The sequence below is a fragment of the Salvelinus sp. IW2-2015 genome, unplaced genomic scaffold (assembly GCF_002910315.2).
Source record: "Salvelinus sp. IW2-2015 unplaced genomic scaffold, ASM291031v2 Un_scaffold37, whole genome shotgun sequence".
NCBI classification, from domain to species: Eukaryota; Metazoa; Chordata; class Actinopteri; order Salmoniformes; family Salmonidae; genus Salvelinus; species Salvelinus sp. IW2-2015.
Window position 1 is genome coordinate 604,740 of NW_019942507.1, and position 13,979 is coordinate 618,718.

Consider the following 13,979-nt stretch of genomic DNA (forward strand, 5'->3'; position numbering starts at 1 on the left):
GCAGTGGCAGTAAGAGTTAGTTATTTCTGTTTAACAGCAGTGGCAGTAAGAGTTAGTTATTTCTGTTTAACACGCAGTGGCACTAAGAGTTATTTCTGTTTAACAGCAGTGGCAGTAAGAGTTATTTCTTTTTAACAGCAGTGGCAGTAAGAGTTAGTTATTTCTGTTAAACAGCAGTGGCAGTAAGAGTTATTTCTTACTGTACATGTTATATCACTTGTGTTTAGTCAGTTTTTTTTCTGTTTAGATAAGCTACATGCTTATACAATACATTGCATGTGTATGTACACGATCACACATCTATTATAGATTTGAATAGTTATACATACATTATACATGTTCTGACATATAGTTTGCAGCTGGGAAGTTTTGATTGTGGTGATTGAATAACTGAACCGGCTGAACTGGGAGAAGGTTCACTACTAGGCCCCACCCCCCATCCCATGTGTTATCAGTGGTTAAGTTACCCTTAAAACACACCAGAATAACACTTTTCTAATCACCTTCTTTGTTGTAGACTGTTGTAATTCTATAGATCTATAGAATTGGGTATGGATTTATTTTTTTCCCTCGATTAATCGCATACTTGAATGCTTTACATTTACATGGTAAAATGTCGGAATGGAAACTCCTTTTCAGATGATTAAAAGCTTTTCAAGTTATTTTTAAAGCCATTTAACCAAGCTCCTCAGGAGGCCGTTTTAAGAATGCCACTTGTGGATTCATTGCGAACTATGTTTATATATTCATGACTGACCCTGTAATATTCGTAATTGTCTCCTAAAAGGACCTAATACAATGGGGACCAGGTGGTGTCTTTCTGGATTTGTGACCCGCTGTGAGGGGGGGGGGGTGACCCCCGGGTCAGTAATAAAATACACAGCCATTGTGGGGCATTATGACAACGATTAGGGCTAATGAATGCTGTTACCACATTGCTACACGTGGTTCTGCTCTCTTAATCTGTGTGTTGAAGCAGTTTAAGGGTTCATTTCCAGCCTGAAAGCAGCTTTCTGGATCACAGTTCAGGATCTTCTGATCCTGACGTCTGTGAACTAGAATGCTACCTCACATCTCTCCGGGAATCTCCGTTGATTTCTTCATGTGTGGAAAAACGATTGTTGTGTCTATAGCTTTGCAAACACAAACCCTAGTCTGTCATATAGTACACAGATATATATACTTCCAAGACAATGTGCAGTTGTGTAGGAGGACGTTGTGTGAGACAAATGACTAGGTCAGCCCTTTAGTTATTTCATCTGGTAACACTAGACATGAAGCTGCTCTTATACCTTTGTAGTAACACTGCAGTTACTGCAGTAATAACATAGCCCTTGGTGTAAGTAAGAAAAGCATAGCCGTTGGTGTACAGTACACATACACGGAAACTGTAACAGAGCCAGTCTATGAATGAGTAGCAGTTCTTATTGCCTGACTTTGCAGTCTATCACCATGTAGTTGCGCTGGGGGTATCATGGTGTACAGAACTACAAAGACGTGCGAAGTTTCCCTTCTATTGTGTCCTCGACATGTCTACAGTCAGGAAGTCAGTCAGAGGAATGGAGGGCTTTTTCACCATTAAACTAACCCATATTGCAATCACACCCAGGTACAGACAGTACACTGAACAAAAATATAAAGTGTTGGTCCCATGTTTTGTGAACTGAAATAAAAGATCCCAGAAATGTTGTGCACAAATGTGTATTTCATCCCTGTTATTGAGCATTTCTCCTTTGCCAAGATGATACATCCACCTGATAGGTCTGGCATATCAAGAAGCTGATTAAACGGCGCGATCATTACACAGGTGCACCTCGTGCTGGGGCCAATAAAAGGACACTCTAAAATGTGCTGTTTTGTCACACAACAGAATGCTACAGATGTCTCAAGTTTTGAGGGATCGTGCAATTGCCATGCTGACTGAAATAATTGTATGTTCATTTCTCTACTATAAGCTGCCTCCAACGTTGTTTTAGAGATTTTGTCAGTACGTCCAACCAGCCTCACAACCGTAGACCACATGTGTGGTTCAGCGGTTTGCTGATGTCAACGTTATGAACAGTGCACCATGGTGGCGTGGGGTTATGGTAGTGGCAGGCGTAAGCTACGGAGAATGAACACAATTGAATTTTATCGATGGCAATTTGAATGCACAGAGATACTGTGACGAGAGCCTGAGGTCCATTGTCGTGCCAGTCATCCTCTGCCATCACCTCACGTTTAGGCATGATAATGCTCGGTCCCATGTCGCAAGGATCTGAACACAATTCCTGGAGGTTGAAAATGTCCCAGTTCTTCCATGGCCTGCATACTCACCAGACATGTCACCCATTGAGCATGTTTGGGATGCTCTGGATCTACGTGTACGACAGCGTGATTCAGTTCCCGCCAATATCCAGCAACTTTGCACAGCCATGGAAGAGGAGTTGGACAACATTCCACAGGCCACAATCAAGAGCCTGGTCAACTCTATGTGAAGGAAATGTGTCACGCTGCATGAGGCAAATAGTGGTCACATAAGATACTGACTAGTTTTCTGATCCATGCCCTTATCTTTAAAAAGTTACCTGTGACCAGCAGATGCATATCTGTGTCACATTGGTATGGAGAGATTCCGGAGACAGACGCAGGAATGCGGAAAAAGTTTTTTTAATTATACCCCAAATTACGGCATGCTATGTAAAGGCACGGGGACGAAGACCAAACAAACACGTAACAAAAACACAGGGTTGAAACCCAAACAAAAGAGCGAGGAGTACCTCGAATAAAAAACACACGCGCACAATGATTATCACACGGGACGAGACCCGTAATCATCTGCGCAGTCCACAAGGGCACGAAAGCCCAAAACACACAGCACAGGTACTCACACGCACCAACGGACATAGTAACAATAATCGACAGCCCAAAGGAACCAAAGGGCACATATATATACAAATAGTAATCAGTGGGAGTAGGGGACAGGTATGCGTAATGAAAGTTCCTGAGAGATCGGTGACGATCTGTATTCCCAGTCATGTGAAATCTGTAGATTAAGGCCTAATTTATTTAAATTAACTGATTTCCTTATATGAACAGTAACTCAGTCAAATCTTAAAAATTGTTGCATGTTGTGTTTTATATTTTTGTTCAGTATAGTTAATAGGTTCTCCATTGTTGCCTATGTTTGCCTTATTTTCTTTCAAATAGACTACTGTATATTTCAGATGCGTTCGGTGTATAGTACATTATGGGGCCCCACAAGGGTGCATCCTCAGCCCCAGACGACACAACAGTAGTAGGATTGATTACCAACAATGACGAGACAGCCTACATGGAGGAGGTGAGGGCTCTGGGAGTGTGGTGTCAGGAAAACAACCTCTCACTCAACGTCAACAAAACAAAGGAGATGATCGTGGACTTCAGGAAACAGCAGAGGGCGCACCTCCCTATCCACATCGAAGGGACAGTAGCGGAGAAGGTGGAAATTTAAGTTCCTCGACGTACCCATCACAGAAAAACTGAAATGTTCCACCCACACAGACAGTGTGGTGAAGAAGGTGCAACAGCGCCTCTTCAACCTCAGGGGGCTGAAGAAATGTGGCTTGACACCAAAAACCCTGACAAACTTTTACAGATGCACAATTGAGAGCATCCTGTCGGGCTGTATCACTGCCTGGTATGGCAACTGCACCGCCCTCAACCGCAAGGCTCTCCAGAGGGTGGTTCAGTCTGCACAACGCATCACCGGGGGAAAACTGCCTGCCCTCCAGGATACCTACAGCACCCTATGTCACAGGAAGGCCAAAAATATCATCAAGGACAACAACCACCCGAGCCACTGCCTGTTCACCCCGCTACCACTCAGAAGGCGAGGTCAGTACAGGTGCATCAAAGCAGGGACCGAGAGACTGAAAAACAGCTTAAATTTCAAGGCCATCAGACTGCTAAACAGCAATTACTAACTCAGAGAGGCTGCTGCCTACATTGAGACTCACTAGTCACTTTAAACAATGCCACTTTAATAATGTTTACATATCTTACATTACTCATCTCATATGTATATACTGTATCTTATATCATCTATTGCATCTTGCCTATGCCGCTCGGCCATCGCTCATCCGTATATTTATATGTACGTATTCTTATTCCATCCCTTTAGATTTGTGTGTATTAGGTAGTTGTTGGGGACTTGTTAGATATTACTGCACTGTCGGAACTAAAAGCACAAGCATTTCGCTACACTCGCATTAAGATCTGCTAACCATGTGTGTGTGACCAATAACATTTGATTTGGTTTGATTTGATATGAATACTCAGCTTCTTTTGAACATCAAATGTACCATTTCCTAGCAAGTAGCTACTTTTACTAAATAGAGTGGTTTTACTTTTAGTAACCATGCATGGTGTCATTTTCTGTGGTTTTCTCTGACATGGCACATACAGTGCCTTCAGAAAGTATTCATACCCCTTGATTTATTCCACATTTTGTTGTGTTGCAGCCTGAATTCAAAATGTATTAAATAGATTTTTTTTTCTCGCCCATCTACACACAATACCCCATAATGTCAAAGTGAAAACATGTTTTTAGATATGTTTGCAAATGTATCAAAAATGGAATACAGAAATATGTAATTTACATTCAAAATGTATTAAATTTATAAAAAAATCTCGCCCATCTACACACAATACCCCATAATGACAAAGTGAAAACATGTTTTTAGAAATATTTGCAAATGTACACCCCTGAGTCAATACATGTTAGAATCACCTTTGGCAGCGATTACAGCTGTGAGTGTTTCTGGGTAAGTCTCTAGGAGCTTTGTACACCTGCTTTGTACAATATTTGCACCGTGTTCTTTTAAAATTTCCTCAATCTCTGTCAACTTGGTTGTTGATCATTGCTAGACAACCATTTTCAAGTCTTGCCATAGATTTTCAAGCAAATGTAAGGCTAAACTGTATCTCGGCCACTCCAGTGTAAAGTCGGCCTTGTGTTTTAGGTGGTTGTCCTGCTGAAAGGCAAATTAATCTCCCAGTGTCTCGTGGAAAGCAGACTGAACCAGGTTTTCCTCTAGGATTTTGCCTGTGCTTAGCTCCATTCTGTTATTTTTTTTTATCCTGAAAAACTTCCTTGTCCTTAACGATTACAAGCATACCCATATCATGATGCAGCCACCACTTTGCTTGAAAATATGGAGAGTGGTACTCAGGAATTAGTTATTGGATTTACCCAAACATAACACTTTGTATTCAGGACAAAAAGTGAGTTGCTTTGCCACATTTTTTGCAATATTACTTTAGTGCCTTGTTGCAAACAGGAATCATGTTTTGGAATATTTTTTATTTTGTACAGGCTATCTTCTTTTCACTCTGTCATTTAGGTTAGTATTGTGGAGTATCTACAATGTTACAATGTAATCCTCAGTTCTCCTATCACAGCCATTCGATTTTGTAAGTGCTCGACTGAGGGACCTTACAGATAATTGTATGTGTGGGGTACAGAGATGAGGTAATCATAAAAGAAATCATGTTAAACACCATTATTGCACATAGTCCATGCAACTTATTATGTGACTTGTTAAGCACATTTTTACTTCTGAACTTATTTAGGCTTGCCATAACAAAGGATTTGAATACTCATTGACTCAAGACATTTCAGTTTTCCTGGTTTTATTTAATTTGTAAAAATGACTAAATACGTATTTCCACTTTGATATTATGGGGTGTTATGTGTAGGCCAGTGACAAAAAATTCTTAATTTAATCCATTTTTAATTCTGGCGGTAACACAACAAAATGTGGAAAAAGACCAGGAGTATGCATACTTCTTGAAGTCGCTGTAGGTGCTGCTCGCTGGTATTTCTGAGGTTGTCAGTGGCAGTGTGTCTCGATGATAAATACTGCATTGTCTCTTCTCTCTACTACCTCCTTCGCTCTAGAGAGCCTGTCTTGCAGGCTGCCTGCCTGGTGTGGCTGCACTCATACGAGAGAGAGGCCCTCAAAAGGGGGCATTTACAACTGGGAAAAAGGCCAGAGACAGATATCTGGTTCTTATAGCCACTGTACTCTACTCCTCCCCCACCAGCCTTTGGTAGAGTCAGTTTTCCATTGATTCTGAAGATAAATAACCCACTAGCAGCAACCCGGAGAGAGAAGTTACTCCCCCAAAACTTGCCAAAATGGCCACCACATTAGGCTACAGGAATTTCCTCACTTTCTTTGAAATCCACCCTGAACTTATTGACCCTTATTTTACGTGTAAGATGGGGGAGAATTACAGGGGGGTAGAATGAGACAATTGGAAGCTGGGGATGATTAGGTGGATATGATGGTGTGAGGGCAAGGAATTTAGCCAGGACACCGGGGTTAACTCCCCTACTCTTACGGCAAGTGCCATGGGATCTTTAGTGACCACAGAGAGTCTGGACACCCATTTTAACATCCCATCCGATAGACAGCACCATATGCAGGGCAATGTCCCATTCACTGCCCTGGGGGATCTCCTTAGACCAGAGTGCCCCCTACTGGACCTCCAACACCATTTCCAGCAGCATCTGGTCTCCCGACCAGGACCGACCCTACGTAGCTTCAGAGGCAAGCCAGTAGTGTGATACAGGGTGGTATGCTTACTTACTGTCCCACCAGATGGCCTGCTACATTAGCAATGAGTCTGAACCTATTGAACTCAGTTACTTTTACATTTCCCCCCCCTTTTTCCAGTCAATGATTAGCAGAGTTTCCTTTGTGGTGCCATATTGTAAACACAGTGCAGTTGTATTAACAGATTTGACTTGGCATGAATACTCTTGGCACCAACTCAATTCTTTGACTGCACAAGAAAATGTAGTAAAACTTTATCACTGTCAAAAGATCATAGATCGAGATGTTGTTTGAATCAATTTGTTTGAAATCAGAGTGTTTGATTCAGAAGTTTGTTGAATCAGTGTTTGAATCACAGTGTGTTTGATTCAGAAGTTTGTTGAATCAGTGTTTGAATCACAGTGTGTTTGATTCAGAAGTTTGTTGAATCAGTGTTTGAATCACAGTGTGTTTGATTCAGAAGTTTGAATCCAACACACATCCAAGAGGACACCACATCTATGCTCTGCTCATCCCCTGACTCATGTGTTCAACAAGACATAGTAAAAAAAAAAGTGGATTATAAAAAAGTGTTTTTACAAACAAACACCTTTTTCTCCTACACACACCTATCCCCGGCCTCCTGCATTCCTGGAGCTGAGCCAACTCTAACACACATGGTTGAGGAGGGCTTTGAACCGGGCAGTCGTCCACTACTTCTACTGTACAGAAGATATTATAAACTAGAGTAGAGCCTCTTGATTGAACACCACATGTTTCTGCTCTGCCCCACCGGCCCTCCCCATGCCCTCCCACCCTCACCCCCCCCCCCTCGGGGCTTACTGTATGGAGGGAGAGAGGCACACTGAGCCGCGCTGAGATGGGGGTTTAGGGTTTGTTCCCAGCCCTCTCTCTCCTCTCCCTCCTCTGCCCCTACCCCCTCTGCACACACACACACATGCGTGTGAGAGAAACCTGAGAAAGATTTTGGACCAGAGCGATGGAATGAGTGCAGCTGTGAAGGGCATTCACGTGTGTGTGTATGAGAGTGAGAGAGATAAACCGGGAGAGAGAGAGGGAGAGAGAGAAACCGGGAGAGAGAGAGAGAGAGGGAGAGAGGGAGAGAGAGAGAGGCAGACTGCAGTAGGATGAGTGCAGCTGTTGGAGATTTAGTGTGAGAGGCTTAAGTCATGTCTGGGCCCGGCTTGCTCGTCCTCTGTGTGATTGACCTAATGTTTCAGTGTCAGGTACCACAAACCCAGTGAACTCTTCCTCTACTGCCCACCAGCTACACAGATACGTTTGGTATTGGTATTGGTGCGCAGATAGCAGTGCTCTCTACACTACAGGAAGTACACTATGTGTTTTTTGTATTGTGTAAGCAGTCTCTAGTGCTGGACACTGAAGTATTTTGGATTCCTTTTACCTTCATACAGGTTAGCATAATGTTTACACAGGATGTACCCTGAACAAAAATATAAAACGCAACATGCAACAATTTCAAAGATTTTACTGAGTTGCAGTTCATACAAGGAAATCAGTCAATTGAAATAAATAAATTAGGGCCAAATCTATGGATTGCACATGACTGGGAATACAGATATGGATCTGTTAGTCACAGATCAGAAAACTAGTCAGTATCTGCTGTGAATACCATTTGCCTCATGCAGCGCGACACATCTCCTTCGCATTGAGTTGATCAGGCTGTTGATTGTGGCCTGTGGAATGTCGTCCCACTCCTCTTCAATGGCTGTGCGAAGTTGCCGGATATTGGCGGGAACTGGAACACGCTGTCGTACACGTCGATCCCGAGCATTCCAAACATGCTCAATGGGTGACATGTCTGGTGAGTATGCAAGCCATGGAAGAACTGGGACATTTTCAGCTTCCAGGAATTGTGTACAGATCCTTGCGACATGGGGCCGTGCATTATCATGCTGAAACATGAAGTGATGGCGGCGGATGAATGGCATGATAATGGGCCTCAGGATCTCGTCACGGTATCTCTGTGCTTTCAAATTGCCATCGATGAAATGCTATTGTGTTCATTGTCCGTAGTTTATGTTTTCCCATACCATAACCCCACCGCTACCATGGGGTACTCTGTTCACAACGTTGACATTAGCAAACCGCTCGCCCACACGACGCCATACACTCTCTGCCATCTGAAACCGGGATTCATCCATGAAGAGCCGATATGCAGTCAGGTCAAGACCCTGATGAGGATGACGAGCCTGCAGATGAGCTTCCCTGAGACGGTTTCTGACGGTTTGAAATTCTTTGATTGTGCAAACCCACAGTTTCATCAGCTGTCCGGTCGGTTGGTCTCAGACGATCCCACAGATGAACAAGCGGGATGTGGAGGTCCTGGGCTGGTGTGGTTACACATGGTCTGCGGATGTGAGGCTGGTTGGATGTACTGCCAAATTCTCTAAAGCGACGTTGGTGGCGGCTTATGGTAGAGAAATGGACATTCAATTCTCTGGCAACAGCTCTGGTGGACATTCCTGCAGTCAGCATGCCAATTGCACGCTCCCTCAACTTTAGACATCTGTGGCATTGTGTAGTGCGACAAAACTTCACATTTTAGAGTGGCCTTTTATAGTCCCCAGCACAAGGTGCACCTGTGTAATGATCCTGCTGTTTAATCAGCTTCTTGATTTGCCACATCTGATAGGTGGATGGATTATCTTGGCAAAATATAAGTGGTCACTAACAGGGATGTAAACAAATTTGTGCACAACATTTTAGAAAAATAAGTTTAGTTTATGTTTTTGTTCAGTATAAAATACATTAAGAAATGTGTTTCATTACATGGGTTATTGTCAGAAGATTTCTGATTGACATTACTCCACGAGAGTATTTTAAAAGTGCTGAACTGTACATGGAGCTTCCTCATCATCCCTTTGTGGCTTAGTGTGTAGAGCATGGCACTTACAATGTCAGAGTTGTGGATTTGTTTCAAACTTGGCCACCCATACAAATAATGTTTGCACACACACACAGATCCTATTAAATAGAAAGTGGTTTCTATATGTAATTCTGTGCACACACTACACTCTTAGAAAAAACTACACGACACTCTTCGACTGTCCCCATAGGATAACCCTTTTTGGTTCCAGGTTGAATCCTTTTGCGTTCCATGTACAACCCTTTCCACAGAGTGTTCTACATGGAACCCAAATGGGTTCTACCTGGAACTAAAAATGGTTCTACCTGGAACCAAGAAGGCTTCTACTGTGGGGCAGCCGAAGGACCATTTTGGAACCCTTTTTTCTAAGAGTGGACTGCAAGTAACTTTGGATAAACGTATCTGCTAAATGGAATACATATTATATTAGATTGACATCTCCCCTGCCTGGGGTCTATCTGAGTATGTTTCAGGCAGAGAGAACTGACCTCTCCTTTTCCTCTGTGGTGTTTCAGGCAGAGAGAACTGACKTCTTCCTGTACTCTGTGGTGTTTCAGGCAGAGAGAACTGACCTCTTCCTGTACTCTGTGGTGTTTCAGGCAGAGAGAACTGACCTCTTCCTGTACTCTGTGGTGTTTCAGGCAGAGAGAACTGACCTCTTCCTGTACTCTGTGGTGTTTCAGGCAGAGAGAACTGACCTCTTCCTGTACTCTGTGGTGTTTCAGGCAGAGAGAACGGACCTCTTCCTGTACTCTGGTGTTTCAGGCAGAGAGAACTGACCTCTTCCTGTACTCTGTGGTGTTTCAGGCAGAGAAAACTGACCTCTTCCTGTACTCTGTGGTGTTTCAGGCAGAGAAAAAGGCCCTGCTGGTGTCAGTGATGAACGCAATGGAGGACCATGAGATGGAGCCTGAGCCACAACAAAAAGAAGAAGTGTCAGTAATCACACACAACCAACAACAACAGCAACAACAACAGCAACAACAACAACAGCAGCAGCCCACGAACCCAGCGTCCCCTACGGTGGCCACCACACCTGAACCTGTCGCCATGGCAGGAGGTGACAAGACATCACCCAAGACAGCTGATACTGAGCCTGAGTACGAGGTAAACACAAGACACACAATGACTATTTCCACATTTTGTTACGTCACAGCCTTATTCTAAAAAATAAATCCTCATCAATCTACAAACAATACCCCATAATGACAAAGCAAAAAACATTATTTTTGTGGCAAATTTATTTTAAAAAACTATTTAAAACTGAAATATCACATTTACATAAGTATTCAGACCCTTTACTCAGTACTTTGTTGAACTGCCTTGGCAGCGATTACAGCCTTGATTTTGGGTATGATGCTACAAGCTTGGCGCACCTTTATTTGGGGAGTTTGTCCCAGATCCTCTCAAGATTTGTCAGGTTGGATGGGGAGAATCGCTGCACAGCTATTTTCAAGTCTCTCCAGAGATGTTCAATCGGGTTCAAGTCCGGTCTATGGCTGGGCCACTCAAGGTTATTCAGAGACTTGTCCCGAAGCCACTGCTGCGTTGTCTTGGCTGTGTGCTTAGTGTCGTTGGAAGGTGTTCCTTCGCCTAGGTCTGAGGTCCTGAGCGCTCTGGAGTAGGTTTTCATCAGGGATTTCTATGTACTTTGCTCCGTTCATCTTTCCTTCGATCCTGACTAGTGTCCCAGTCCCTGCCGCTGTAAAATATCCCTGCAGCATGATTCTGCCACCACCATGCTTCATCGTCGGGATGGTGCCAGGTTTCCTCCAGACGTGACACTTGGCATTCAGGCTAAAGAGTTCAATGTTGGTTTCTTCAGACCAGAGAATCTTGTTTCTCATGGTCTGAGAGATCTTTAGGTGCCTTTTGGCAAACTCCAAGCGGGCTGTCATGTGCCTTTTACTGAGGATTGGCTTCTGTCTGGCCAGTCTACCATAAAGGCCTGATTGGTGGAATGCTGCAGAGATGGTTGTCCTTCTGGAAGTTTCTCCCATCTCCACAGAGGAACTCTGGAGCTCTGTCAGAGTGACCATTTGGTTCTTGGCTGGGCGGCCAGCTCCTAGGAAGAGTCTTGGTGGTTCCAAACTTCTTCCATTTGAGAATGATGGAGGCCACTATTTATATAGACAGGTGTGTGCCTTTCCAAATGTTATCCAATCAATTGAATTCACCACATGTGGACTCCAATCAAGTTGTAAACATGCCAAGGATGATCAATGGAAACGGGATGCACCTGAGCTCAATTTCGAGTTTCATAGCAAAGGGTCTGAAATACGTTTGTAAATAAGATATTTTAGTTTCTTTTATTTGTAATACATTTGCTAAAAACCTGTTTTCTCTTTGTTTTATTCAATCAAAAAATGTTTTTTAATTGAACCTTTATTTAACTAGGCAAGTCAGTATGTATTAGTATGTGTATGTGATGATCTCATCCCTGTAGGACAGGTGTGGTTTCAGCATTGGGGAGCTGGTGTGGGGGAAGCTGAGGGGGTTATCCTGGTGTTGTTGTTTACTGTTGTTGTTGTCTTGTAGGATGGCCGTGGTTTCAGCATTGGGGAGCTGGTGTGGGGGAAGCTGAGGGGGTTCTCCTGGTGGCCTGGTCGTATTGTCTCCTGGTGGATGACCGGACGCAGCCGAGCTGCCGAGGGGACACGATGGGTCATGTGGTTCGGTGACGGAAAATTCTCTGTGGTGAGTAAAAAACTGTAAAACAGCACACCAGGGTTGTGTTCAGTAGGCACCAAACATGTGAAAACAGAATGGAACTGGGAAGGACTACCTGGATGAATTGTCCAATAAGGAATAGTCATTTTTGGTTTTCGTTTTAAAATATTTTGCTACCATGTGCCCTACTGAACACGACCCATTAAAACGGAATTTTCTGTTCCACCAATGAAAACAAATGAAATGAGAAATGACCAAGTTCAGTTGTTCATCTGTGCCTACTCTTTTCCTCCAGGTGTGTGTAGAGAAACTGTTGCCTTTGAGTTCCTTCTCCAACGCCTTCCACCAGCCCACCTACAGCAAGCAGCCCATGTATAAGAAAGCCATCTACGAGGTGCTTCAGGTCAGTCCTGGGCTACGTTTCATTATGTCTCATTCACAGCGTTCGGTCAAGTCCCGTTCAATCACGGCGGCCTAAACTGGATGAAACTACGTCATTACAACCAGTTCACAACTAGAACTGTGTTGGAATCTGTTTTTAATGGTTGTAATTAATTTGTGATAATGTCATGTAAACCAGCTTTGTGTGCTGAAAGATACTGCTAGTCAGCACCTTTCAAAATGATAAGACTGTTGAAAAAGGCCTCAAGTCCTCTAAAATTGCTCCGAGAGGGTCTGCTCTGTAGTGATGATTGATGCTGATAGTACCGTGCTGAGTGTACAAAACATTAGGAACAGCTGCTCTTTCCATGACTTAGACTGACCAGGTGAATCCAGGTGAAAGCTTATGATCCCTTACTGATGTTACTTCAATCCGTGTAGATGAAGGGGAGAAGACAGATTAAAGAAGGATTTTTAAGCCTTGAGACTTTTGAGACATGGATTGTGTATGTGTGCCATTCAGAGGGTGAATGGGAAAGACAAAATATTTAAGTGCCTTTGAACGGGGTATGTTAGTAGGTGCCAGGTGCCAGGCGCTGTCAAGAACAGCAACGCTGCTGGGTTTTTCACGCTCAATAGTTTTCCATGTGTATCAAGAATGGTCCACCACCCAAAGGACATCCAGCCAACTTGACACAACTGTGGGACGCAATGGAGTCAACATGTGACAGCATCCCTGTGGAACGCTTTCGTAGAGTCCATGTGCCCAACGAATTGGGGCTGGTCTGATGGAAGAAGAGGGTGCAACTCAATATTAGGAAGGTGTTACTAATGTTTTGTACACTGTGTATTTTCGTACATTCACCTCCAAAATTGTTGGCATCCTTGATAAAGAGCAAAAAAAGACGATAATTTAAATACTGAATATTATATGATCAAAAAATATATAAAAGTATGTTCTATTATACTAATAAAATGACTCGGGGAAAGAGATTTTGTTTAACAATGTATTTTCTCAGCAGGATAGGTGTCAAAATGATTGGCACCCCTGTTATCAATACTTTGTGCATCCTTTCCCATTACAACGATTACGGCACTGAGCTTTTTTCTATAATGTGTTGTGAGATTGGAGAACACATTGGGGGGGATCTTATACCAGTCCTCCATACAGAATCTTTACAGATCCTTTATATCCTTCGTCTGCACTTATGGACGGCCCTTTTCAATTCAAACCACAGGTTTTCAATGGAGTTCAAGTCCGGGAAACTGATTTGGCAATGCCAAATGTTGATTTTGTGGTCAATTAACCATTTCTTTCTGGATTTTGATGAACTCCATTGAAAACCTGTGGTTTGAATTGAAGAGGGCAGTCCCTAAGGTCATATCAAGGGATCTGGAATTATTCTGTATGGAGAAATGGTCTAAGATCCCTCCCAATGTGTTCTCCAACTCATAAA

At 43.2% G+C, this 13,979-nt stretch overlaps 1 protein-coding gene across 5 annotated transcripts in view; it reads left to right on the forward strand.

Moving 5' to 3' along the window:
* The window catches only part of dnmt3ab (DNA (cytosine-5-)-methyltransferase 3 alpha b), a 79,693-nt gene that overhangs the window by 55,845 nt on the left and 9,869 nt on the right, over nt 1-13,979 (forward strand). For all 5 annotated transcript variants that reach the window (XM_024135063.2, XM_024135066.2, XM_024135065.2 and 2 more), the window contains 3 exons: nt 10,321-10,578; nt 12,010-12,168; nt 12,437-12,544. In XM_024135063.2, coding sequence (XP_023990831.1) covers nt 10,321-10,578; nt 12,010-12,168; nt 12,437-12,544 — 525 coding nt within the window. The remainder of the gene's footprint in view (nt 1-10,320; nt 10,579-12,009; nt 12,169-12,436; nt 12,545-13,979) is intronic.